Source organism: Lagopus leucura, unplaced genomic scaffold, assembly GCF_019238085.1.
Source record: "Lagopus leucura isolate 7727_CA_CO unplaced genomic scaffold, USGS_WTPT01 Super-Scaffold_100017, whole genome shotgun sequence".
Taxonomy (NCBI): domain Eukaryota; kingdom Metazoa; phylum Chordata; class Aves; order Galliformes; family Phasianidae; genus Lagopus; species Lagopus leucura.
The window spans coordinates 15,028,915-15,054,775 of NW_024962271.1; the positions used below are offsets into that span (position 1 = coordinate 15,028,915).

Below are 25,861 nucleotides of genomic sequence, written 5' to 3' on the forward strand. Positions count from 1 at the left end.
CTTCAACTGCAGTCACTTCTTCTTTCTCTTGAATGTCCCAGATGCTGTGAACCCAGCGACGCTGTTGGTTAGGGACAGCCTTGGTGCAAGGAAGGCACTAAGGGCACGACAGTTCTTCACTGCTGTTCCAGCTCCAGGAGCTCAAGAAAGGTCAGGGTTGGAAAGGAGGCTGAAGTCCTCACCAAACACTGCTTCCATCATACACAGAAGCAGAGATTCTATCCGTTGGGAGCAGCAGCTCCTCCTCACACCCCAGGTCCACTCTTCTTTGTTAACCTGGAGCGTGCTCATAGAGTCATAGAATCACAGGGGCTGTGGAAGGGACCCCTGTGGGCATATCCTCCCTCCAGCTCTGTCACTCTTCTGCCCCAGTTGGAGAGAACTGTCATCACCTGATTATTTTCCTGCCTGGCTGCGGTGACTTCCTGGCTTCTGGGGCACACGGAAGAGCCGGTGGCGGCAAGTTGCTCAGATGATCCTCTGGGGAAAGGCTCCTGGACACGTCCTTCCTGCAGCCTCAGTGTATTATGGCTCCAGGCAGGACTTTCTGCACAGGATGTGCTTTGGTGGATCCCCAGCTTTCAGCACTCGTGGTCCCCAGAGTCCATCCATAGGAAGCAGGCTTTGGGAGGAACTCTTGCTTTCCTCCTTTAAAACTTTCCAGTCCCTAGGAGCTGCCATGATTCAAAACAGAGCCTGGGCCACAGAGAATTGTGACAACTGCATGGCTGCTCCCAACAATGTTTTTCCAGCAGAGCACAATTATCTGCTGAGACCCCATTTGAGCTTGTTATGCCCAAATCCTTCCCCACAGTGATACAGGTGCTGGCAAACCTTGCACCTGAGGTGTCCCCAAGCTCCCCTCTTCCTCCTTTTGCAGAATCATAGAATCACCAGAGTTGGAAAAGACTTCCAAGATCTAGTTCAACTGCACACTTAGCACCAATAGTACCCACTTAACCATGTTCCATAGTACCAAATTATTATTAATGCTGTTTATTTTTCATGTAAACAAGCAAATTCTCCTTTGCCTGTTGAAAGGAAAGGGAATGTTAGCCAACTGTGGGACTTTCCAGCATCCCTCAGTTCATGATTGCACACCAGCCTTTTCCTTCCAAAAAAACCCCTCAAGAATAAACATCAGGCATCTCCAGGGAGTTGTGCATTGTTCAGCTGTGATAGGGGTGACTTGAAAACCTGAGGAAGAGGAAGCAGTGCCAGAAAAACAAGCACAGATCCTGCTTCATTTTGCTTATTTCCTCAGGTTTGCTCCATCCAGAGCCACGTGTGGGTGTCCCTGTGCCTGCAGTCCTCCCTTGCACACTTGGCTGAGGAAGCTCCAGCCCAGCTTGCGGCGTGCCGTGGGCTTGCAGCAAAGTCATGCCTACCAGTCCCCAAAAATGCTTCCTTCTTGCTTGGGGCCCATCAGAGATGGGGAAATGGCTGAGAAGGGAAGGAAGGACTCACAAAGCCTGTGGGAGGATGAAAAGATGCTTTTGGGGATCAGTAGCATGGGGAACTCATTGCAGCCCATGGAGATGTTGAGTCGCTGGGTTGAACACAAGGCAGGAGGAACAGCACTGCTGTATATAGAGTTATATGACCTATTTAGAAACACACTATTTTTAGTCCAGCCTACCTTGTGCTCCTAGGGTTGCTGGGTTTTTCAAGGTTCCCTATTAGGGTCCTTCACATACGAGCTGACAAAATGTTGCTTTGAGTGTTTTCGGCCCTTTGAGTGATTTTGCAGAGTTGTTAATGAGGAAAGAAGCAGACAGAGTTTCCTCAATGCTTTGGCCAACTGGAGACCCCTGACAGCTGTTCAAATTTTATCCAGCATCTTCTCCTTCCAAGTGATTTCTGCACAGGGAGATGTGCACAGACACGTGGAATCATGGAACAGCTTGGGTTGGAAGGGCCCCAGATCATCAAGCTCCATCCCCACATGCATGCTCACCGCAGGATACAAGCACAGGCAGTGATGTGGTGCCCCAAGCTGTGGCTCTGTTTCCCTACTGAAGGATGAGGATCCCCATGTTGCTGGCTGCACGCTCAGGGCTCACAGGTTCTTGCTCCTGGGCTCAGAGTGGGAATGTGTCCTGCTCTGCATCTGCTGACCATCTCCAATCTGCTGTTAGGTTCTGGCCCTAAAGGACACCAGAAAGGCAAACTTTGAGCCCAAATCCCTGCACTGAAAGAGTGGCAAGTTCATCCTTTAGGTCCCAATGGCACAGAAGTTGATGGCATCTCTTGCCATGAGCTTCCTTTGGGGTGGGGCAACTGGAAGGAACATGGCACAGGAAACCCCGACGTGGGGAGGCTGCTCCTGCATTGCTCTGATCTCTGCTTGTGGCTATGGGATGCAGATTGAGCAGCGGAGACCACTCTACAAGGGAGAGTTCATCTGCCCCCAGGTGTTCTTGCACCCTTGCATTATGGAGGGGGGATTTTTTATGTTCAAAAGCAAGACTCCAGTCTATCCACCCTTTCTCCTTAACATTTTTCTGGCTCTCAGAAATGCTTCTTTGTGCATAAAACACAGCATTGCCTTTCTTGTCACCACAAAATCACTCTCAGTGGATTTTGAAGGCCTTTGCTCTCTGCTTCTATAGAGGAGGATTTCACTTCCAGCTTTGTGGCTTTCCCACAGGCCAGATTCAACTTACAGAGAAGTGGCCTGAGTCCGTTTGTCCTTTCTTTCTAGGGATCATCTCTGTCTGCAGTCTGAGAGCTGCCACGTGACACGTAAATCCCCTGGCTCTAAGAAAACACACAGGGCTTTCACTAGAAATTCATCGGAAAATTAGCAAAGATGGGGAGGTGCTGGAGAAGATAAATTGCAGCAGCTCCCTGCCGAGATAACAGAGCTCTTTAGGAGAGGCACAGCAGCACTGCAGTAAGGAAGAGCCCACGTACAGCTGCAATGCTCAGCACAAAGCCTCTCCTGCTGCTCCTGCTGCTCCTCAGCATCTTCCAGCACAGCTCCACAGGTGAGGCTGCAGGAGCCCTGCTCAGGGCTGGGGATGTCCCACTGGGGAGGATGGGGAAGCCCAGCGGGGACGGGGCAGCCCCGAGGGCTCTTGGTTGGGATGGGACAGCCTGGGCTGGTGGCTTCAGCATGGGGCTGGTGGGGCACCATCCTGCTGCAGGAGGAGCTCACCTTAAGGTGGCAGCTGCAGGATTTGGGGGACATTGTGTGCATCAGCCTTCTTATGAGGATAGGTCTGAAAGACTTGCTTTCCAAAGCCTGTATTCTCAGTCTCTCTCTCTCTCTTCTCCAGCCCCATATGCACCTTCAGAATGCTGTTTCACACTCGCAAAAGCTGCACTCCGGTTCGAAGTGCTGAAGAATTTCTATGAGACTTCCAGTGACTGTCTTCTGAAAGCAATTGTGTAAGTCCTGGCTATTTCCCCACCACCGTGCTGTCTCCTGGGACGCTGTATGTGCCTTCCCTCCACTCCATCTGGTGACAAATCTGCATGGCCTCCATCTAAAGGATGGCTTGTGGCAGAGTGGCTGTCTGCAGCACAGAGAGGGGAGGACATGACTCTCTGGTCACTTCTATGGGGCAAGGCTATAAGGCCAAGAGTCTAAAGGGGCTCCCAAAGGATGTGCACAGGATTTAGAGGCTTCAGGACAGCCTGCTCATAGAGCACCATGTGCCTGCTGTAGAGACAAAGAGAAAAGGGAAGAGGTGTGCAGAGAAGGGAGGAGGGGAGAAGCGCACAAGGCAGTGGCTGTTTCCCACCAACCTTGGCCTTTTCTTTTGGCAGGTTTGAGACAAAGGGCGGGATCAAGGTCTGTGCAAAACCAAACGCACCTTGGGTGAAGAAAGCAATTAAGAATCTTCAGAAAAAGAAGGAACCTCAAGCTGTGTGATGCAGAGCGGACACCCAAGTCGAGGATCACAGCTTCCTGATGGGAAGATTTACACTCAGCCTCCTGCGGAGGTCCCCGATGCTGACAGTGACTCCCCAGAGCCCTGCAGGGCACCCGAGGTGCTGCAGCCCTGCCAGCTCCCACCTGCAGAACACAGCTCCAAAATAAAGGTTTATTTCACACACTAAAGAGGGATGGTGTCCTTTTCTCTCTCAGTCTATGCTCTTCTTCAGGCTTCACTGCCTCCTGAAGCCTTGTGGGTCTCATGTGGGCTGGGCAGGGAGGGAGTACAGTGGACTGAGAGGCTCTGAGCACACCCATCGCATAATGCAGCCCTGGCTGGAATTATTCTGGATGTATACTTGCTGAATTACAGTCTCATCCCTATATGTCATCTTGTTTCCTGGCATCACATCCCCAGCACATCGTTCTTTGCAGCAGCCGCAGTCCCTGGCTGCCACCCCAACTTCTGCAGAGCTCTACAAAGCAGCATCAGAGCCCAATCCACATTGCTGAGACACCAGCAGCAGCATCCAGTCCCAGCTGAAGCTGCCACCCAGATGAAAGGGCAGGGCTGGGTAGCCTGTTCCATGCTGGAGGGAGGGGATGGTGCAGTGGCTGCAGCTGGCACGCTCTCCTACTTCTACTCAAGTCTGTGCAAGGCCTCCCAGTGTGCAGCCATGATTCTATAGTGGTGAGCAGTCTGTGTTGCGGCCACAGCAACCTCGGTCTGAATCTGAGTCACAGCAGTGGTTTTGCAGCGATCAGGCTGTGCACAGACAGCACTTTGCAAATGCAGAGGGGGCAGCTGCAGGGAACGGAGGCTTCTGTACCCACATGGAGGTCGTTGGAGATGGCAATGGTGGAGATGGAGGAGATGGTGGAGATGGTGAAGATGCACAGCAGCATCTGAGCCATGTGAGCAAGCATGTGGCTCCTGAGCTGAAGACCAGATTCTCAGCAATGTCCCTCTGACATCTGATGGAAGAGTCCCTGAGGAGTCTGTCTTGTTGCTCCGGATTCAAGCTGGGCTTGGAAGCCAGTTTGGCTCTAAAGAAGCATGTGGCTCAGAATGCTCTGGCAATTGCCCTGTGGGCTCTGCCCGTGACTGTACAGCAATCCCAGGAAGAGGAAGTGCTGCTGCATCACCACCCTGTTGTGCTGAAGCTGGTTTGCCCAGGGCAGAGGCAGATCTTGCTGCAGCACAGGCAGTGCTGCTGGCTGCAGGGGGAGGTGGACACCAACCTGGTGGGCATAGAAGCCCAGAGGCAGTGTGAGGACCCCAACTCCACCAAGCAGTCCCTGGCCCTTGTGGTGCCATGTTCTCTGTTGCTGTCTGGGACCTGAGACTCCTTGGTGAGCACAGCTCGTGGAATCCACAAGGTCTGGGTCAGGGCTGGGCAGCAGAGCACCCTGGGGAGGAATGGCAGGAGTCACACACACACCTGAACCAGCACCTGGATCACAAGCACCAGGGAACTTCATCCCTTGGAGCTGTCTTTTCCAAGAGAGAGCAGGCTGACCTTCAGGCAGAAGGACCCTTCTGGCCTCTCCCCTTTCCTGTGGTGCCTCCAGCCCTTCCAAGCACAGGCAGTGTGTCTGCAGGACTGGCAGGGTGGTTGGCTGTGACTGTGCCAGTGGGTTCATGTGGATACAGAGTCAGGGAGAGGAGATGTGTCCATGCTGCAGTGCCTGTCCCTCGCTCCAAGCTGCAGCTGAAGGAGGAGGTATGCAGGAAACTCATGTTTCACACCACCAGAAAATGCCTCCAGATAGAGCTGAAATGCCTCTCTGGGGTAATGCAGTGCTCCTTGAAAAAGCTCTCCAGAGGCCATATGAACGCCAAAGGACCGCTGTAGCCTCGTGGAAGCAGCTTATGGCATGCACTGCCTGCCCAGTGGATTCCCCAGCAGCCCACTGCTGACCTGTGTCTGTGTATTTCCCCAGATTGGAGACCACCTTCATGCCTGAGGAGCAGTGTGAGATGCTGGAGCTCCACATCCACACAGGAGCTGCAGCTCTATGGGGAGCGTGTGGCAGGGAGCAGCCATCCCAGTGAGCTGTGCTGGGGCAGGACAGGAGCAGGACAGCCTTGGAGACCAAGCAAGAAGCCCCAAACTCCTGCACCTGGGCCAACACAGCCCAAAGGACAGTGCTGGCACTGAGCATACGCCATGGACAGAGCGTCACCCTGACAGCCTCCATCAGAATGCAGTCAAAAATCAAGGCCATGATGATGATCCCCATCTCCTTCCCCTGCATCAGCCCCAGGGAAGCAGAAGGGCAAGGCAGCGGAAGGACCATGGACTCCTGTTGCATCAGCAAGGATGGGAGGCCACATAGTGATTCTGGGGCATGCACTGCCTGCCCAGAGCACTCCTTGAGAGCGCACAGCCAACCTGTGCCTGTGTACTTACCCAGCCAGGAGAGCACCTTCATGCTGGAGGAGCAGCGTGAGATGCTGGAGCTCCACATCTGTGCCATGAAGCTGCAGTGCCATGGGGAGCACCTTGGCACGGAGCAGCCATCCTGGTGATCTGTGCTGGGGCAGGACAGCAGCAGGGCTGCCCTGGAGAGCAACTGACAGGCCCAGACGTCCAGCACCCAGACCAACATGGCCTACACAGCAGTGTGTGCTCAGTGCCATTGCTGTGGACAGGGCTTTGCTCCAACAGCCTCCATTAGGATGCTTGAATGGAAAAGGAAGCAGATCATCCAGGCGATGGAGGCTTGCAGGCCGTGGCCCACAGTCAAAGTCCAGGGATGTGACTGCAGTCCCCATCCCTCAGCACCTCCTTCCCCTGCATCACCCCCAGGGAAGCAGAAGGGCAAGGCAGCGGAGGGACCATGGACACCCATCACATCTGCAAGGATGAGGAGATCCCAGAACGATTCTGGGAGGGACAAAAGCATGGAGTCCAAGCAGATGGCTCCTACAACCCCAATAAGGAATAAAGTCCAACCTGCTTGGGATGCACTGAATGAACAGGAATTGCCTTGGGACAGATACAGAATGTATTATAGAGCTAGTATTTATCTGTAGCAGGACTTGCTTTGTTTGAAAATTAACAACAACAAAAACAGAAAACTGGTGAAATATTTGTTTCTGCTTTTGTGATTCTAACAGATCAATGTCAGATTCAATGGAAGTAGCTGCAGTATTCTGCAATGCTCTTGCCCCAGAGCCAGCCCATGGGCTCTCTCCTCCCTCTGCTCAATCCTGTGCACTGCCTCCCATGTGCAGCTGTGATCGTATAGTGGTCAGTACTCTGCGTTGTGGCCGCAGCAACCTCGGTTCGAATCCGAGTCACAGCAGTGGTTTTGCAGGGATAGGGCTGTGCACGGCCCTGCTTTGCAGATGCAGAGGAGGGAGCTGCAGGGGAGCTCGTGAGGTGTGTTTGCAAAGATGCTGTCACTGAGCGGCCACACACGCTAATTCTGAGATGAAATTGTTTCTCATACACAACCTAAACCTCCCCTGGCACCTCATGAGGCTGCCACCTCTCATTCTATTGCTGTTACCTGGGAGCAAAACTGCCTGCGGAATCCTTTTCCGGAAGAAAAGTGGCATTGGAATTTGTGGAAAGGTGAGGAAGAGCTAGAAATGACCTTAAAGCTGTGCTGGGAGCTGATAACTTTGATGGTTCTGGGTGGTGCCATGGCCAGCTCTGTGCTGGGCCGTCAGTCTGATGGGCTGCTGCCCACCTCTTCCATAACAGTGTCATCAGTACATCTGATTTTTCTTCTCCTTTCTTCTTCCAGGGAAGCCATACAGACAGAAATTCAAGGAACTCTTGTTCTCTTCTTGTTCTCTGCTTCTCTGAGAAGCCCTGCCCTTCCTCATCCCATCCCACCCTCCCTCTCACTGACACCCCACGTGGGTCCCCCAGCCACCCCTGGGTGTAGATCTTGATGTAGAAGCTGGGTGCTGCCTTCAGTACCTGCCCCTCCTGACCTGGGATCAGATCCAGACTCAGCTCCCCTGCTGTTATGGCCCCCGAACCACCTGGGAGCTGCAGCACACCCTGTGATATGAAAACGGGGGGGTGACCTCATTGCAGCCTTAAAGGGAGTCTATAAACAGGAGGGGAATCAACTATTTAAAAGGGTAGGTAACTGCAGGACAAGGGGAAATGGTTTGAAGTTGAGGGAGGGGAGACTGAGGTTGGATGTCAGGGGGAAGTTCTGTACTGGGAGAGTGGTGAGGTGCTGGAACAGCTGCCCAAAGGGGCTGTGATGCCCCGTCCATCCCTGGAGGTGTTCAAGGCCAGGTTGGATGGGGCCCTGGGCAGCCTGGCGTAGCATTAGAGATGGATGTTGGCAGCCCTGCTTGCAGCAGGGGCTTTGGAGCTTCGTGATCCTTGAGGTCCCTTCCAACCCGGCCCATTCTGTGGTTCTGTGATGTGGTTGCAGGATCTGGCACCATTCCCCCCTCCATCTGTGTCAGCATTCAGAGTTGGTGCCTCTACCTCGGGCTGTTGTGTGGCTCAGTTTCTGTGACCCCAGGCCCCACCAGCAGCTCCTGCAGGCATGGAGCTCCCTGTGCGCTGGGCCCATTTTTCTGCAGCCCCACAAAGCACACGGCTCCACACAAGCACTTGCACATGGATGTGTATTTTAATAAAAATAATTCTGTCAATATACAGCAGAATGTTGATTTCTTTGCCACATTTCCAGTATATTTTCATAGGCTTTTCTCAGTTAAAATCGCCCCCCCCCCCTTTTTGTTGTTGGTTGTTTTTCTCTTTTTTGAAGTTTTCATGCGAAGCATCAGATAACTTAATTCACAACTACTACGCTTAGACTGAACCAACGTGCACAATGTGTGGAACGTCCACGTAGCCGACGTTGTGCCAGAGAGGAGGAAACCCTCCAACGGCGCTGACAAGCGTGGTGATGTGCTTTGCTGCAGCCCCACTGCAGCCCTCGTTCCCCAGCTCCAGCCGAGCAGTTCATACCTGAGTTTTGAGTTCACTGTGCTGCAGGCAACTCCGTGCCTGGCACTGCTGGGTCCTGGCTGGAGAGCCACGGCATGGGAGCATCCTAATGGAAGTGTTCACCTATGCGATGTCCTTTGTGTGAAAGAGTGACCACGCTTTTGTGCTGAACGTTTTCTTGCTCATCCTTATTATCCTCAAATCTGCCCTGGCTTCTCCTTTTCTCCACGTTGGTGCTCACAGGGGAAGGAAACGGCCAAAGACCAGCACAGAGGGGTCTGTGTGTCACAGCAGTCCCATGATGCCCATAGGGGGACTCGGCATTCAAACAGAGGTTTGCATGGACTCCAGGAATGTTTCTGTGAGTGCAAATCCCACTGCTTTGTGTGCAGGAGTGAAGCCTCCCTTCCTCCTGGAGGTAAAGGAGCTCCTGTTTTTCAAATCCAAGGAAGGGCAATGGGGAGCAGGAGGGGCCATGACCCCCGATGCCTCACCAACACACCCTCTGTCAGCCTCTGCAATGTGGTGTTACCTGAGTGTTAAGACTGGTAACAAAGCACAGCAGCACCACAGCAACCCAACAAGGTGTGCTTTGACTGTTCCCTGTGCCTCATGCCCATGGGGAGAAATGGGAAATTGGACCCCCCCACCACAGGGCTGATTAAACCAGCTCTGGTTGTTGGCAGTTGTTCGAGGGAGTCTTGGGAACAAAGCTCAAGAAATGGTAATGATGCCTTAATGAGACTGTGAGACAGATCAGGGCACAGCTGGAAGACAGGCAGAAACAGTGAGAAAGAAATAATCAAAATATGATAAAGCAACAAAACCAGAAGGGGACTGGGCAGATAGGGATAATCTGGGTGTGCACAACCACAAGAAGCAATGCTTGTGGAAGGGACCATTCTTGTGTTGGTCACCATCTCCATCGGTCACACCTCCATCCCCTGGAGCTCAGCTCAGGTCAGTGCAGCTGAGTGCTCACCAGAGCCTGCAGGTCCCCATTTCTCAGAAGTTCTCAGAAAAACAACTGCTTTGCTGGTCTCAAACCAAAGCTCATGATGTACACAGGGCTGCAGCTCAGATTTTCACCATGTCCACTTATCCTGACCCATGAGCAGAACAAGCTCCACGCCAGCCAGCCTCATGGGATGGAGGTCCTGTGTCCAGTATAACCATATGGGGGCAGGGTTGAGTCCTGGTCACCGTCCCCAGGAGAAGAGATGCCAGCAGGTCCTGCTGGTGGTACACAGTCACCCCTATGACTCCACCGATGGAGAAGTGACACTGAGGGCTGCCCAGACAAAGCTGAGCCTCAGCCTGGCTGTTCTTAAGGCCTCCCTCCCTCATTCACCTGTTTCTTAGCAAAGCACGAGGCACTTGAAATGAGAAAGCCCAAATCACTTTTAAAAATCATTTCTGAGCTTCTATGAAGGCTCTGCTTATGTTGTAGCCATACTCAAAATTAAAGACCTTCATTCTACTTTTTTTTTTTTTTTAAATGACTGCAACAACCCAAAAATCAACTCTCACTGATTCCAAAGAAATCAGAAAGAAAGAAAAATTCCATCTCACAAGGTTCCAAAATGCAAACCATGAAGGAGCAACCACAAGAACTCAATGCCCAGGAGGCTTTTACACATAGAACCACAGTTCTATAGGCTGCACGATGCACAGCATTGATGGCAGGAGGTGATCCAGCCCTGCCACCACCAGGGACACTCAGCACAGCTTCACTGGGAGACCAAGAGTGAGCCATGACAGAGGTTTGACTAAAAGGAACCAAAAACCACCCCAAAAAGAAGGAACAGAAAACTCAGAGGGAGACAAAGACGATGCTGCTGCACAGATGGAAGAGAAGTCTGACTGCTGGAGACAGCAATGAGCTAAATGACAGCCAACAGCACAGGAATCATCCAAACAGGAAAGCCACCAGGTCCCCCGCTCTGCCTTTATTTCAGACTTCATGCTCCAGCAGCAAATCACAGCATGGTTGGGTTGAAAGGGGTCTTAAAGCCTATCCAGCCCCAACCCCTGCCCTAGGCTGGGTGCCCCAGAGGCTTCTCAGAGCCCTCCCATGGCCTTGGGCACCTCCAGGGATGGGGATGACTCCAAATCACATCTGTAAATGCAGTGAACTCTCAGAGCTCTCAGCTCAGTGGCAGAGTTCTGACACCGACTTTCTTCCTCACATGGCACACCAGTACAAAATACACTTTTAGAAACACTTGCTGGCAGATGGTTTGAATGCCAAAGCCTTAGCAGCAGTCAAAGTCCCTGGACCGCAGCAGTGACACTTTACCATGTCCATCTTACCTGGAGGTTACTCACCCACAGATCCCTGCTGGTCACTTTTGGACCTGGAACTAAAATTGCATTCTTATTCCTCAAAGAAACATTGCCATTCCTTTCTAAATGGGTAAAAAGATAGCACTGATCCTAACCTGCAGCCTGATCTGAGCATTTGCACCCTGCAAGGACGAGCACACTTCAAATCAGTAACCTCAAAACAATAGAATGTAGCAGTGATCATTCAGTAAATACTATTGTATAGTCTTAGTAGCAGAGCACTTCTCTATGGATAAAAACAGGGGTTTTGTGATGCAGCACAAAAACCAACAGCCCAACTTGGCAGCATCCACAGCTCTTCCTTACCATCATCTGCTTCCAGGTGACTTCACATTGGTTAGCCCTGTCCCTCTAGCTGCCAGATTTACCCATTTCTCAGAGGCTGAGATGTTTCTACTGTGTGGCCACTGACAAAGGCAATGCCAAATCTTCTATTTTTCCTAATCACAGACAGGAAAGACCGAGTTCCTCCAAATCCAATTCCCATGGTTAGCATAGGACAGGATGCACCTCACTGCGGGGATGTGGGAAGCGCGGGGCTGGGCCCAAGCCTCTGGGCAATAAATACATCAGTGACTTTGTGGAGGTGGAAGAGACCTTTTTAATAAACAGGATTCAAATAAAATTAAAAAAAAAAAAATAATAATCCCTCTGAACTGCCACTGCGAGAAGAGTTCAGGTAGCTAGCACAGAAGATGATGTTGCGTGTGCATGGATGGAGGAGGGAGGGAAGAAGAGAACAAGGCGTCACCAACTTCATGAGCTTCCTCCGTGAATCAGCAGAAACCAGCTCAGCAAAACTCTCCAGATAAAATACTGGTGGATCCATGAGAAACAACTCAAATCAAAACAAAGAGAAATCCCTACATTGGAAGGCGCTACATTAGAATAACCAGCGAAATACTGAGTGCCGCCAGAGCCGCAGCGGTGGCGGGGAGACAGGTCAGGTCTGCCAGTCACTCCTGGGTCAGGAATGGCCACGTGGTGAGGGAATAGATCCTTTCACAGGCAGTGTGTGTGTGCTAGAGGGGGTGTTGGTGGGAGCTCAGGCTACAGACGAGGTGGCGTTGTAGTGGCAGCAACGGAGGGTGAAGGGCAGCACTCGACGATGTCAGCTCCATCCTGCTCTGGTGGCTAGTGCAAATAGTCGTCTACTCTGGCAAAGGAACAGGAGCCCAAGCCCACACGAGCCATGAGTCGCAAACACTCCGAGGCCTGGCCCAGGGCAAGCATCAGTGGGGGCTGCTTTGGCAGGTTCTGAGATTCTGCGGGGGCAAAAAGAGAAATCTGTTTAGAAGAGGCGCCTTGGCCACACGTTGGCTCACCTGCAGGCCCTTCCTGGGCACCAGGCCGAGCATCCCTGGCTCTAGAAGGAAGGAACTCCTGAGCATACCCCACCCAGACCTGCCCACCCACAGGGACACGAGTCAACGGGGCCTTTTAGAAAGTGCAGCTTTCCCAAAGTTGTCCATGGCAAGAAAATGGCAGTGTTGCCTCTGTGTCTGCCAGAAAACCCTCAAAGTGTGAGAGATCAGAGCATGGAAGCATAAGGAAAGGTGGGAGAAATTAGCTCTAAGGGAGAGGCAGCTGCTCTCCCTCTCCTCTTCTGTTTATCTAGTCCACAATCTAGACAAACTCACTGATCACCACTTTTTTTCCATGTCATTTTTGCTAGGTTTGCAAGAGGGAATCCTCAGCTGCTGTAGTTAAGATGTGCATCGGAGGATGTCCAGACACTGCTTTTCATTTCTCTCTGGAGACAGACATCCCTAAGAGCCTTGTCTGGGCTCTCCAAGCACTGGTCAAACAGTGGCTGGAACTGAGCCCCCCGATGCACCCCTGGCCATGCCGACTGTCAAGGAAAGGGACCCTCTTTCCCAAATCCTAATGTGTCTGTTCCTTTACTCAGACAGAACAGGAACTCTCACAGGTTTGCCCATCAAGCAGTTCCTTCCCCAAGAAGATAATTCCTAAATCTCCTTCTGGCACACTCAATTCTCCTTTCTTGCAGATTGGTGGCAGGTTATAACCCCAGTATCACTTCACTCATGGGTTCTACTGTAGCCGGAGATGGCAGAACGGTCAGCAATGGAAGGGCAGCTCACTGACTGCAAGTGCAAGACTTCCATCAGGGCAAGCTATCACATTTCCTACACCAGGTTCAAGATAGGAGAATAAAGGACAAGCTGTTGGGCCAAAGAACATGCCTGTCTAAGAAGATTGCTTGTGTCTGGAAGAGCAGCCATAAACACTCAGCTTGGAGGATACAGAGACTGCTTATACCTGGATCCACAGGTATGTGCTGATACAAAGAGCAAAGCTCATCAGAAAAAAAGGAGCTGGCTGTCTAGCTGAAGATAACCAACATATAGCCAGACCTCTGCACCAAGTGGGTCTTCACCAGTAACCCAGCCCTGAGTCCAACCCCAGGCCCTAGGCAGCCAAGTATCTGAGCTCCACCAAGCACCCCACGCCATGGGAACATGCAGATACATATGTTCAAAGGGAATACAGAGCCTGCCTGCATTCAGCATGGCCTCAAAGGTCAGAGGGATTTATGGTCCCTCTAACTTAGAGCTAACACTGTGGGAACCTGCTGCATTTGTGAGCTGCTGCAAAAGAGCAACTGCATTCCCCCCCAGAAAGCAGGATTGTGCCAGTCAAAACTCTGCCAACACAAACAGTATGGAAAACAGCCTTGCTAGTGCCAGCAAACTGATTAAGGTGTGTTCAGAACAAGAAAGAAGAGGGGCAGGAAAATGCATCCAAAAGATCTTGGCTCCTTGGTAAGCTAAATTCTCCTGTGGAGATTTCTTGGAAGCAGCACTGAGGAAGACCCAAAGAAGGGTCCAGAACAAGATCAGGTTGGAAGCACCCATCCTCTGCAGCTTTGCCCTTTCAGTCCCCTGCATTACAAAGACAGGCAAAAGCTAAAGACAAGTACTTCCTAATTTCTCCTAACTCTCACAGGCTTGCCTGCTACAGGACAGCACCTGTGAATAGTGGTATGTCCAGCAGGTAGAGCTCATGTAAGAACCAGGTCTTACCCAAAATAGCACTATTAAGAGCAGCACACACAGGTTCCCTCTGGATTGGGTCCAGCTGTTGACCGACAGGGCAGTTCCAAGGGTCTGAGTAAGCTAACAAGCTAAATGCATCCTGTGGGAGAGAACAGAAAGGTACAGTAAGGTCATGCATGGCTGTGAACACACAGGAAAAGTGCCAAATCTGTCTGCTGGGGCAGCTCCTGCCATCACCAATGTGACAGCTCCTGCTTCTTCTTGGCAGCAAGGGACTGCACTGGGCCATCAAGACAGTAGATTAAAGAGTGCTCTCTCCCCTCTGCACAAGAAGGCAGGCAGAGTGCTACCGGGAGGGAAGAAGACCATGCAGTTACCCCTGGAAGGCAGCAGGAGCTTTATTTCTTCTCTCCTGTGCCGAGATCTGGGTCTAGACACTCTGGGTTCACTGACTTTCATCCTCCAACCCCCATGTAGGCCCCCTCATCCTCACCTGCTGCAGAAATGGGGAACACCCAGAGCTCTATAAGGAAACCCGCAATACCAGTCCTGGCCCAGAGAACTGCTGTGAGGCAGCATAAGGCCCAGGCTTACCTGAAGCATCTTTTTGTGCACTGTATTCTTCCCATATTCTCTGCACAGCTGTTCACTCAGCATCTGCAGCTCCCGTCCAAACTGGATCATTCGCTCGGTGGCAGCGTGGTTCCCTCCGCAGAGCTGCCTCTGGGGACAGCTGTCTTCTAGAAGAAAGGCAGGGGAGAAGAAAAAACTGTCTCATTCCCCACCACTGCTCACTGTGAGGCTTGCTGCCCTTCCTTAGCCATAACTCCTTCCTTCCCCTTCAGGAGCCTTCAGGAGCAGTTACATGCTGTTCATCCAAGCCGAGGCTTTTTCTGAGTCCTGCACTACAACAGTGGGCTGTGGATTTTTCATAGGGCAGCCCTGAACTCTGTTTAATGCTTGTGGACTACCGACACATCAAGTCCTCTGGTAAAACCACGGGAACCTGCGACTCCGGCTGTGTTACCCTTTCATGTGTGTAAAGTACTCCACACACCACAGAAAAACCTGGTCTAACAAACTCTGGTCTCAGTCAGAGATACCAAAACACCACCAACTTTCCAATATTTGGTAAATATAAGACACCAGTAATTGGAGGAATTCCAGGTTTCAGAGGTAATGTAGTTGATTTATATCTCCCTCCGGGCTGAAGCACCCACAAGCAAAATAGTCCTAGCTGATCAAAGTCCCTTTGCAGCTGGGAATCAGTTAGTCTTTCAGCTCAGTTCATTTCTTCAGGTGTTAGAAGTGCCTGGGCTGCTCTGTGCTGGAATTCACAGCCAGTGCTGAACAAACCTTTGACTCCTATTGCCTTCCATGGCCCACAGTATCACCAGCACTACTGCACAACTATGAAAAGTCAAACCTAAACTCAGTTCTGAGACAGATTTACTTCCCTGGTGAAACTGCTATCTCGAGAACTTCATTCACCAGGACTGGGAAAGAAACCCAAACAGTCCAACCACTACTTCAACTCTTGATCCCTGCTCTTTCTATCTCCCATTGCCTCTCCTGCTTGAGGCCCTACCCATGCTGGATTCATCTGTCTGCAGGATCTCTTCGTGTTTGTAGGTGCCATTCATTATCCTGGTGGATGAATTTTCCAGCACTCCATTGGGGTAGTGCTCAGCCTCCATTTCCATCTCGCTGTCGCTGCGGTTAAAAGAAAAAAGAAAAATCAGATGTTTACCTCAGGGAAGAAATGAAAAGCTCACATGATAAATGATGCCCAGTAATGGCCAGTAAACCACAATGAGGTGCCAGTTAAACGACAGGAAGCGAGATGGTTTAATTCAGTGCAGTAAAAATCATTGCTGGCTTCTGAAGACAACTGATGAAACGGGTTTCTGTTACGAAATGAACCTGCAAGCCTGAGCCAGAACAAGGAACTGGAACAGGTCTATCTCTGCTGGGAACAGAGCAGACCTTGTAGATAGGAAGAGTTACTCTGTTGTTTAAAAAGAGTAGAACAGATGCTCTTCAGAAAGAGCACCTCACCCTCTCCCACCACCTCACCCTCCTCAGGGACCTACAAGGAAAAAAACTATACCTGGTTTCTTGGTTACTCGTACTACTGTGCTGCTGAGATTTGGTAGAATCTGTAGAATTGGACTCTGAGTAGTTCACAGATGAGGGGGAGGAGGAGGAGGAAGATGACGAAGATGAACTCAGTGTTGGGTATTTACTGTGGCTCTGTTTGCTTTTTGTGGACATGACTCCATTGCTACAGGTAGGGCTATCTGCTCCTGAAGGTTAAGAAGGATGGGAAAAATGAGACCAGACTGACGCTGACACTCTACTCTGAAATCAACAGTTTGTCAAGTAGGCCCCAAAAGAAGAAAGCAAAAGACCAAAGATCTTAATTATCCAGCAATATTAAACTCGTGGGGTTTAGAGAAAGCACAAATCAATGTGGAAAGAACTGCGCTGTTCACCATCAACAAGCAAGCTTAAGGAAGTGCCAGAAATGGGCTGTAAATAAGGGATTGGCAGAACCAGCTCACACGTGCACAGAATTCACCAAAACAAAACACACTTTCAGCTGTGAGCAGCTCAAGGCTCAGTGAAACAGCTCAAGCTGTTTTCAGGGGCTCTGCACTGACCTTCAATGCCACAGTCAGAAATTACCTACAGAAGTATCTTGAGATGTCCTGGTTTACCTTGTTCATTCTACTTAAAATCCTAAAGTTTCACTGCAAGGTAAGTCCATGGGAGAAGTAGCACACATGCAATGCATCCCCCTAACTTTGTGCTAAACTGGCCAGCAGTGCAACTTCGCTGAGGCTCTGGACTGAATTCTGCAGACTGGAGGGGCCCTAATGGAAAGCAAGTAACATAAGGCAAAGGAGCACTTCATAGCAAAATGCACAGAAAGTAGCAGGTGATGCACAGTGCAGCAGTCTACCTTTAATTTCTGCTCTTTTCACTGGAAGACATAAGGGGGAAAAAAAAAAGCACTTACCAGTACTATGAACATGTGAGTTGCTGGATCCGTGTCTGGGACTTAAGCTGGGGGACCCAGGGTAACTGTCCTGGGATCTGGGGCTGTGTGCACTGAAACAACGGACTTCACTGTCTGTCCCATTCACCATCTCCACAAACTGCCGACACCTGATTTCATGGGAAGGAAGAAGAAAAGGGTGCGTGACAGCCAGCATGTTCTGCACTGATGTTTCCTCAGTTACTGCCTGCAGAAGTCTTAGGAATTGGATGGGAGTTATTTCTTTGGCTTCGAAAGAGCTGTTTTAGACTCCTGGTATATTTACATTGTGAGTGCTCTGATGATGCTACAGCAGGAGAGAGTTCATATAGTGCCACATGGATGCTAATGAATGCTGAGAACCATACTGAGACAGACGTGCAGTATAACAGCAGTCACCCTTCTTTTCAGCCCCACGCCTGGGGGAGCACCAGTATTATCAACACGATGTTCCACCTTGGCTAACACCAATGAAAGCAGAGAGAGGATGAGAAAAAGCATTTCAGCATCAATGGGGCCACAAGATCAGAGGTGAAACACTGCACAAATTCAAAACACAGCACATTTCTCATGTGGCAGGGCTTAGAAACACTCCTCCAGTTAATCAAATGTTCCCAAGTCTGCGCTGCTCTGGACCCAAGAGAATTACTGTGATGCCAAGCCTGCTGTGAGGACACATGGTGTTTTGGATGGAGTTTTCTTGGTCCCAAAAAGCAAGTTTATTTCCTTTGTGCTGTTAACATGCTTTCATCTCCACCATCTCTGCAGGTACTACAAAACTAGATGGGTTTTTCAGGGCAGGTACTAAAACTGCCAATGAGAGATTCCCCCCTCTACTCCATAACTTAGAAATGCTGGTGACCAATGGGACCTCAGGCAGAATTCAGACCAAGGTGTGCAGCCTCCCTGGCAGCCCCTTATCTCCTTCAGCTTCATTAGGGAGCAGAAAGCTATTCATACTTACTTTAACATGAAGAGCAGGTTGGGGTTATGTTCTAGGAGGCCAGGATAGAGCTGCTGGGTGGCTTCTATAGCCTCTCCAACTCGGCCTGCTAATACTAGCTTCTGTATTCCTGAAAGTAAAAGGAAACCTGTTGACACACAGGGCAGGCCAACAAGAATGGCTGGAACAATTTCAGAGAGAAGTCTCAGGTATGTCACACAGCTCCCCAGTAGCACCTCACACAAGGGGTAGGGAGAATTGGGGAGCACATTGTACTTATTATGGATTAGGATGAAGAAAAGTCTGTGTAAATGTGGGAGAATCTGTTAGGAGCTCAGAAACACCTGGGTCATCTGAAAGATGAAGTGGGTGCACTGGGTTGGGGTGCTCTGTGCCTTTACTCCTTTAGTCATAGGAGCTGGACAGCAGTGGAAAAGACTGAGGACACAACAGCTGGATAGGAGGAAGGAGGATGCTGGGGAAGATAGGATTTCAGAGGGGAAACCCCTGGGTCACTCCATGCTGCATCCTCTTGCTGGTTCATGCTTGGAACATTACCATATGATAAGCAATGAATGACTGAAGGGGCCGGAGGCTTAAGCCACAGCAACACCAATAGGCTGATTTTTGCAAATCACAGAATCATAGAACGGCCTGAGTTGGAAAGGACCACAGTGATCATCTGGTTCCAACCCCCTGCTGTGTGCAGGTCACCAACCAGCAGCCCAGGCTGCCCAGAGCCACATCCAGCCTGGCCTTGAATGCCTGCAGGGATGGGGCATCCACAGCCTCCTTGGGCAACCTGTGCCAGTGCCTCACCACCGCCTGTGTGAAAAACTTCTTTCTAATATCCAACCTAAACCTCCTCTGTCTCGGTTTAAAACCATTCCCCCTTGTACCATCACCATCCACCCTTGCAAACAGCCATTCCCCCTCCTGTTTATATGCCCCCTTCAAGCACTGGAAGGCCACAATGAGGTCTCCCCAGAGCCTTCTCTTCTCCAAGCTAAACAAGCACAGTTCCCTCAACCTTTCTTCATAGAAGAGGTGCTCCAGCCCTCTGATCATCTTAGTGGCCCTCCTCTGGATCCATGCAGAGCACAGCTCAGCAATCCTCATTACCAATCCCCAATAACAATCTGAAACAACTCAGCCTCCCACTTCTCAGTGTCTATTTGCTTGTTGTCATAACTGACAGCTGAAACCAAAGACATGGCTTTCACACCAATCTGTGCAGCAGTCTCCTTCATCCTGTTCTGTTCCTTCCACTTCCTTGCACACACCTTTCCACATCTTGCTACTTTTGTCAGCTCTCATCTTTGCCTTGTTTGGCAACTTTCACAGATGTCTCTGCCTTTCCTACCTTCCTCTCTTTTTGTTTTCCCATCTGTGCTCTCTTCACACCTTTATTTAAGCCCTAACTGCAGAGCTCTGTATTCCCTCCCTCCAGGTTGCCTTGTCACCTGTGCTCACAAAGACCAGACCATGCTGTCTCACACATTGGGAGACCCAAACCAGCAAGAGCACCAGCTGGGTGAGGGCTGCACAGCCTGGGAAGCAGAGCCCATCAGCACTAACCGTACAAAGGCAGCAATGGGCAGCAGATCCTGTTATTCTAGGTAATGAGCAAAGTATCCAAACCAACCAAATGCTGGCTCAGCACATGTGATGTATGGAGGGATGACTACAAAGGGACATGATGCACCTGATGTGTGCTGGCCACGTGAGGAATGGTTCACAAAGGAAAGGGAAATGCATAGGGCAGGGCAGCCTGCATTCAATGGGAGAATGCAGAAAGCACACCAATGTTCTGTGACCCTGTGCTCTCAGTCCATGAATGGAACAGCTAAAAAAGCAGAAGTGCAGCAGGAGAAAACTGCAAGTCTTATTCTACAGGAGCCAGGAGGGGTTAAATGCTGAGAGATGAACCACTGTGGAGGAAAGAGAAGTATTCAAAGCAGATACAGAATATTATTTCTTAGAATTGTAGAATCATTTGAGCTGGAAGGGACTTTTAAAGGTCATCTAATCAAACTGCCCTGCAATGAGCAGGACCTACAGCTCCACCCAGGACATCTACAGCTTGCACAAAATTTAGAACAGTTCCATTGTAAGGGATATGCAATGATCACTGAGTCCAACTGCATGACCACTTCAGGGCTAACCAAAAGTTAAAGCATTAAGGCCATTGTCCAAATGCCTCTCAAACACTGGCAGGCAGAAGGCAGCTCTCTACAAAGTCTGCTCTCGTGTCTGACCACTGAATTTACCCAAATGAATACAAAGGGACTGAAAGACTCATTAACTCTGGAAGTTGTAGTTCAAATAGATTTGTATGTCTGGGTCCCCGTAACCATGCTCATAAAACTGCCTTGCTGCAAAAGTTTGTATGAAGAACCCAAATCCAAAGGAATCTCAGAAGCACAATGACTTCAGTTCAGTACAAGTCCTAGGTGATGAGACTTATTCTCCACCAGTGTGGCACTACCTCTGTCCTGGATAGCAATGCTGCAGTCAAAGGTGTAACACAGTCAGAATGCTATGTGCTGAGAGTGACCACCCAAGAGACTCACTTTGCCTGTTCCTTATTGAGGTCTGTTCTTCCTGGATTGCAGTGTCTGTGACCCTGGCGAAGGCAGTTGCTGTTGAACAGTACCCATGATGAACCAAATATGAAGAAACCATACTAGAAAACAAGAAAACACAAATGGATGAAGAGGCATTGGCACTATGAAGTAATCCCACTGCAGAAAAGAATCAGTGGAAGTCGTAATTTCAGTGAACAAACTCAGCTCAGCTCATAACCAAGGTCCTAAGTTCCAGTGTTCTTCCAGTGTTTTTCCAGTTTGTTCTTCCAGTTTGTGTTCTTCCAGTAACACAGTACTTATTTATGTAATTACAACTGCCTAAAGGTCATTTGTAAGAGCTCAAGCCATGTAATGCCATTCATGTCTCCTGGCCACACAAGACACAGCTCCCTCTTCCTTTACAGACAGAAAATCCCAACCTCAAAGAAGCTCAAGGCTTTCAGGTAGACCTAAGAAGAACCCCGACATTCTGATTCTTTCTTTCTTTCCACTCTGGCCCTGACTTTCTGTTATCACTTATTCGGCCAGCAATTATTGGTAATTGGCAGTTGAATCCACTTGTGAATTCTAGACATTAAGGAAGGAAGATGTTAAACAGGACTGGAGCCAGTACTGGCCTTCAGACCCCAACCAGATTCAGCACCAGTGATCACCACCCTCTGGGCTCAGCCAGTTTTCAACCCACGTCCCTGCCTGCCCACCATCATGCATGAAGACATCAGCAGCTTGTCTGTGAGAATCTGATGAGAGATGGTGTCAAAGGCCCTACTCAAGTCCAAGCAGATAATATCCACTGCTCGTTCCTCATCTACCAGGGCAGTCATAGAAGTTTCTGAAGTTGGTCAAGCATGACTTCCCCTTTTGAAGCCATGCTGACTATGCTCCTGATGATTTAGTTGTTATTCATGTACCTGAAAATGGCTATAACTGTATTTTCAGTTTGGTTGGGTTTGCAAGCCTTTGGTTTAGGGCTATTTCTTGCTCTTTTGATTCTGAATCCAGCTGACTCACGTCCTGACCTTTCTCCTATGATAGGATATTTATGGTTTCCTCTCCACTGCCCTTCGCCCCATGCTTCACCTCAATGTGTATTATTACAAGCTTTCATGCAGACACTGGCTGAAAATTTCTCCAATATCTTTTAGGTTTTAAGCAGCAACAGGATTCACACAGGAAAAGTTATTAAACAACAAAAGAGAAAGCAAAGCACATGTTAGATTTGAGCAAAATGCAGCTTCTGCCATAAGAAAACAGAAATGGAGATGTAAGAGAACACAAGAAGAATAGTGACTTACTTCTGCAGCATGGCTTGCCACTCGCCTAGCCTGTCTCCTATGGGAAACCGCTTAATGGTGCTCTGAATCTTTGCTCTCCACTCCCTCATGTAGTCCTCGATGTCAAACACAAATGGCTGCTGCCCAAAGTTGGCATCCACTATCTCTCCCGGAGTCTGGAGGCCCACCGTAGGGTACAGGTTTGACTGGGAAAGAAGAAACATGCATTAAACTCAGCTTTTTCTTACTGGTTCTGGATACATGGTTTGGTAAACCAAAGAGCTGCTCTTTACAATGAAACACGTAAGAGAAAAAGAAGGGGCAACAGACCCTTTACAGGTAAATCTCAAGGAACCTCATGACTTACTGTGCAGTTATTAGAATTTATTGCATAAAACCAGAGCAGCAAGTTCAACTTCAAACAGCAAATCTAAGTGTTCTCCACTGTTTCAAATGAACTCACTTATTCCTTGACAAGAGCAGCTGTCAAGGTACTTTACATCTCTGATGGTAAGGGAATGGACTGTAGCGGAGCCAGCCACACAAGAAATTATCATCAGATAATTTATTAAGACACTAAGGCCTTGGAGGGTGACCAAAGAAGGGCAATGAAGATGGTGATTATATAGAGGTGAAAATATAAAAGCTGCCATTGTGAAAATACCTCTAAAAGTGAGCTAATAATCCAGATTCCAGAGAAGATGATCTAATTAAAAGAGGTGGTGAAAGGCCCTGTAGAGGTTCTCTGAATTCAGACTGTTTTAACAACAACCAGGTTGGATATTAGGAACAATTCCTTCTCAGAAGGAGCAGTGAGGCAGTGGCACAGCTGCCCATGGAGGTGGAGGTCACCATCCCTGCAGGTGTGCCAGAGCTGTGGGGATGTGGCACTGAGGGATGTTGGCAGTGGGCACGGTGGGATGGGATGGGGTTGGACTTGGGGACCTTGGAGGTCTTTTCCAAACTTAATGACTGTTTCCATGACTTCTATATGGATACAAATTGCATCTCTGAGCCCACTTTAACATGAAGAGAAATGGAACTGGAAAAGGTACAGGTTTGACTGGTTCTCACTCTGCATCACATCTTTTAAGCACATGCTCCATTCACAGTTACATTACTTTTCTGCAGCACAAACTGCTTTTCTGTTGACAACACAAGAAAGCTGCATTAATCCTTGAGCATCTACTGATAGCCTGCAAGGCTTAGGAAGAAATCTGACGGCACTCACGGACAACTTGGTGTCATTATTTTCCACTTTGCTCTAACACATTCAGGACTGTTATGGCCAGAAACCAGGCACTGGGCAGGGCACAGAGATGCAGCGTGGCACAGAGTGGAATTCAAGCCTGGAAGGTGCCTGGTTGTGCTGTCTTGCTCATGGTTGAGCCTATGTCAGGTGTCAGGAAGGTAAAAATGTAAACATAACTGCAAAGTTTTCCACTCCCAAAAGGGAGGCGATAAAAAGATGAAAATATTCTTTGCAGAGGTGCTTGGTGAAATGGGCACAAGTTCTGGGAAGTTCTGATGGGGCATACAGAACACACTCTTCCTTTTGAGCATGAGTAAGGACAGGAATAAGTTTCCAGAGAGACAACAACATCTCTATTTTGGAGGTCTTCAAAAGTTAACTGGGTGCAGTACTGCACAACCTGCTCCAGCTGTGACATCAGCCCTGCAGAAAGCAGGGGTTAGGCATGATGACTAGGAGTTGGACTTGAAGATCCTTACAGGTCCCTTCCAACTTGGGATATTCTGTGGCTCAATGATCTCTGGAAGCTCCTTCATGCCTAAATTCTTCTAAGATCCCATTATTTTGCGGGGTGTGGTGTCAAGATGGTGAAGAGGCAGCCATACAGATGAGCCCAGATGAACTCTCAACATTACAATGTCATGGAGGAACAAAGGAGTCACAGCAGCCCCAATAATAACTAGGATCTGTGGCAGGACTGCAACTCCCTGACAGCAAACAGGCTATCAAGACCTGAAAGAAACTCTTCTCATTTTGGAAAAGACACAAAGTGACCCTCCCAGCCCCTCCTGTGGGATTACACACAGCCAGACATCAGCTCATCCCAGTTCTCTCTTCTATGTGGAGTTTCACACTTGGTTCCTCAGTGTCAGGGGACGTGGCTGACACCGTGCCTTCCTGCAATCTCAAATATCAAATGAAAAAAAGAATCTGTAAACACAGGCTGAGAACCAGCATCAGAAATCAGGGTGACTGCATCGCTGCTGGCTCAGCACATCTCCTGCTTTCACGTTCTCACACCACGGAAGTCGCTGCACTAGAAGGATGTGCCAGGAAAAGGCAGCATGATAAATGGTGCCAGAGGAAAAGGTATTTTTGAAGTCAGTTTCTCCTCTTTCCCACAGACTTTTGACCACCTCTCCCTCAGACTGCCAGCTGTTTGTATCCCCACAGTTCATCTCGATTTGATTTTCCAACCTTTTCCTCCCTTTGTGCCCCTGCAGTCCCACTCTGGGCCATTCCACATTCTTCTTTTTGCACCTCTGCACTCCCACTGCACAGCTGCTTTGCCGAGCAGGATTAACCTGATATGGGCTTGTGTAAATAAACAGAGCTAAGTGTAAACACTGATTTATAGAGGGGAAACTCCCTCTGTGGGATCTCCACTTCCATTTGCAAGCAGTTACTCGTGTATTAACTTCAGCCTGTGCATTTTTTTCCACCAGTGCACACTTGAACAAATGTAAACACTCTTCAAAAGGAACTGAAATACGGAACAAGCTGAAACAATTATGCTTCAGTGTGTGTGCGAATGATGCCAAGAAAACATGAGTTTCAATTACAAGCCCTCATTTCAAGTTCCTGCTAATGGCAAATATTGCAAAATGCTGTCTTCCTCACTTGTCTCTGAAAGGGGAACTTTGCAACACACACTTTGAGGATACAATACTGATAATGTTTTGAAGGGTCACGTCCATTTCTTGTGTAGTCTCACTGCTACGTCAACGCAATCACCCTAAAGGTTACTGAAGCTCAAGAGGTGGAAAAGCAATGGGGCTCAACCAGCCAACCTTATGCTCCTGCCTGGATCAAAATGTTGTAATAAATGAAAGACATCACTTGCAAGCTGTATCAATGTCCTGTTTTTTACTACTTCTCTGGCAATAGTTGCACTATGTAAATATAAAAGCCTGACGTGGCTTTAGGATCTCCTTCCTCAGGAGGGCAGCAGCCTTAACTCTCTAGAATAGCAACCAAGAAGCAATGGACCAAGGGAGCAGAAAGGGCCAGAATTATATCCTACTATGGAATACACAGGTGTGTGCAAAAGAGAAGGAAATAATTCAAGGAGAGGAGAGTGGGACAATGGAAGTCAGGTGCAGACGTCCTTAGGGTGAATCTGGCAGCAGAGCACCTGAGCTGTTTAGAACACGGAGAGAAATGTCTGAAATCCACACTGAGGGAGAAGTTTCCTGACATTGCAGGAGACCAAAGGGACACTGAGGAACAGCAGGAACAGAGGGATGCCCTGGGTAAGAGAGGGACAAGCTGAGAATAACATCAGTGAGCATTTCTGTGCTCTCTGAAGGCAGAACACAAGACCACTCAGTGACTTTGCACATTCATTCCCCACACTGGATGCTGCCTTTGCAAGACAGTGACCTGCAACACACTCTGAATCCAGGCTTTAATTCCAGGAGAAGGAGTGACATATTCTTCGAGGTGGCGAGGGCTCAGAGGAGGTATGTGAGCAGCCCACATCCCAGCCCTGGGATTGTGACGTTTCAGAAAAGAGAGCATCCACACCATTCAGCACTGTGTTTTACTATTTCTTTTTTTTTTTTTAAACAGACCATGAGAA

General features: G+C 49.3%; 2 protein-coding genes and 1 non-coding gene across 4 annotated transcripts in view; 2 read left to right on the forward strand and 1 right to left on the reverse strand.

Annotated features, from left to right (window-relative positions):
- Nucleotides 1-2,875: 2,875 nt before the first annotated feature.
- CCL17 (C-C motif chemokine ligand 17) lies at nt 2,876-4,055 on the forward strand. The gene is made up of 3 exons (XM_042877270.1): nt 2,876-2,990; nt 3,282-3,393; nt 3,775-4,055. Exons 1-3 carry the CDS (start codon nt 2,924-2,926, stop codon nt 3,878-3,880), a joined length of 285 nt encoding a protein of 94 aa, XP_042733204.1. The 5' UTR covers nt 2,876-2,923; the 3' UTR covers nt 3,881-4,055.
- Nucleotides 4,056-7,123: 3,068 nt separating this feature from the next.
- Nucleotides 7,124-7,195, forward strand: TRNAH-GUG. Its single transcript has one exon. It is a non-coding gene; the product is annotated as a tRNA-His (tRNA).
- A 4,549-nt stretch (nt 7,196-11,744) lies between these two features.
- RANBP10 (RAN binding protein 10) overlaps nt 11,745-25,861 on the reverse strand; it is a 54,500-nt gene continuing 40,383 nt past the window's right edge. Inside the window, exons 6-14 of one of the 2 annotated variants that reach the window (XM_042876976.1) lie at nt 22,050-22,234; nt 20,740-20,852; nt 18,188-18,296; nt 17,206-17,354; nt 16,294-16,489; nt 15,772-15,896; nt 14,778-14,923; nt 14,211-14,322; nt 11,745-12,428 (exon numbers count right to left, since the gene is read on the reverse strand). In XM_042876976.1, the coding sequence (XP_042732910.1) occupies nt 12,298-12,428; nt 14,211-14,322; nt 14,778-14,923; nt 15,772-15,896; nt 16,294-16,489; nt 17,206-17,354; nt 18,188-18,296; nt 20,740-20,852; nt 22,050-22,234 (1,266 nt within the window). In that variant the 3' untranslated portion in view covers nt 11,745-12,297. The remainder of the gene's footprint in view (nt 12,429-14,210; nt 14,323-14,777; nt 14,924-15,771; nt 15,897-16,293; nt 16,490-17,205; nt 17,355-18,187; nt 18,297-20,739; nt 20,853-22,049; nt 22,235-25,861) is intronic. The other variant, XM_042876977.1, reaches the window with a different exon arrangement.

Excerpts from the sequence above, each read along its gene's own strand:
- CCL17 (XM_042877270.1), top strand. The coding sequence starts at position 2,924 with ATGCTCAGCACAAAGCCTCTCCTGCTGCTCCTGCTGCTCCTCAGCATC. Across the intron at positions 2,991-3,281 it reads CTTCCAGCACAGCTCCACAG|CCCCATATGCACCTTCAGAA; the intron begins GTGAGGCTGCAG and ends TCTCTTCTCCAG. Across the intron at positions 3,394-3,774 it reads TGTCTTCTGAAAGCAATTGT|GTTTGAGACAAAGGGCGGGA; the intron begins GTAAGTCCTGGC and ends TTCTTTTGGCAG.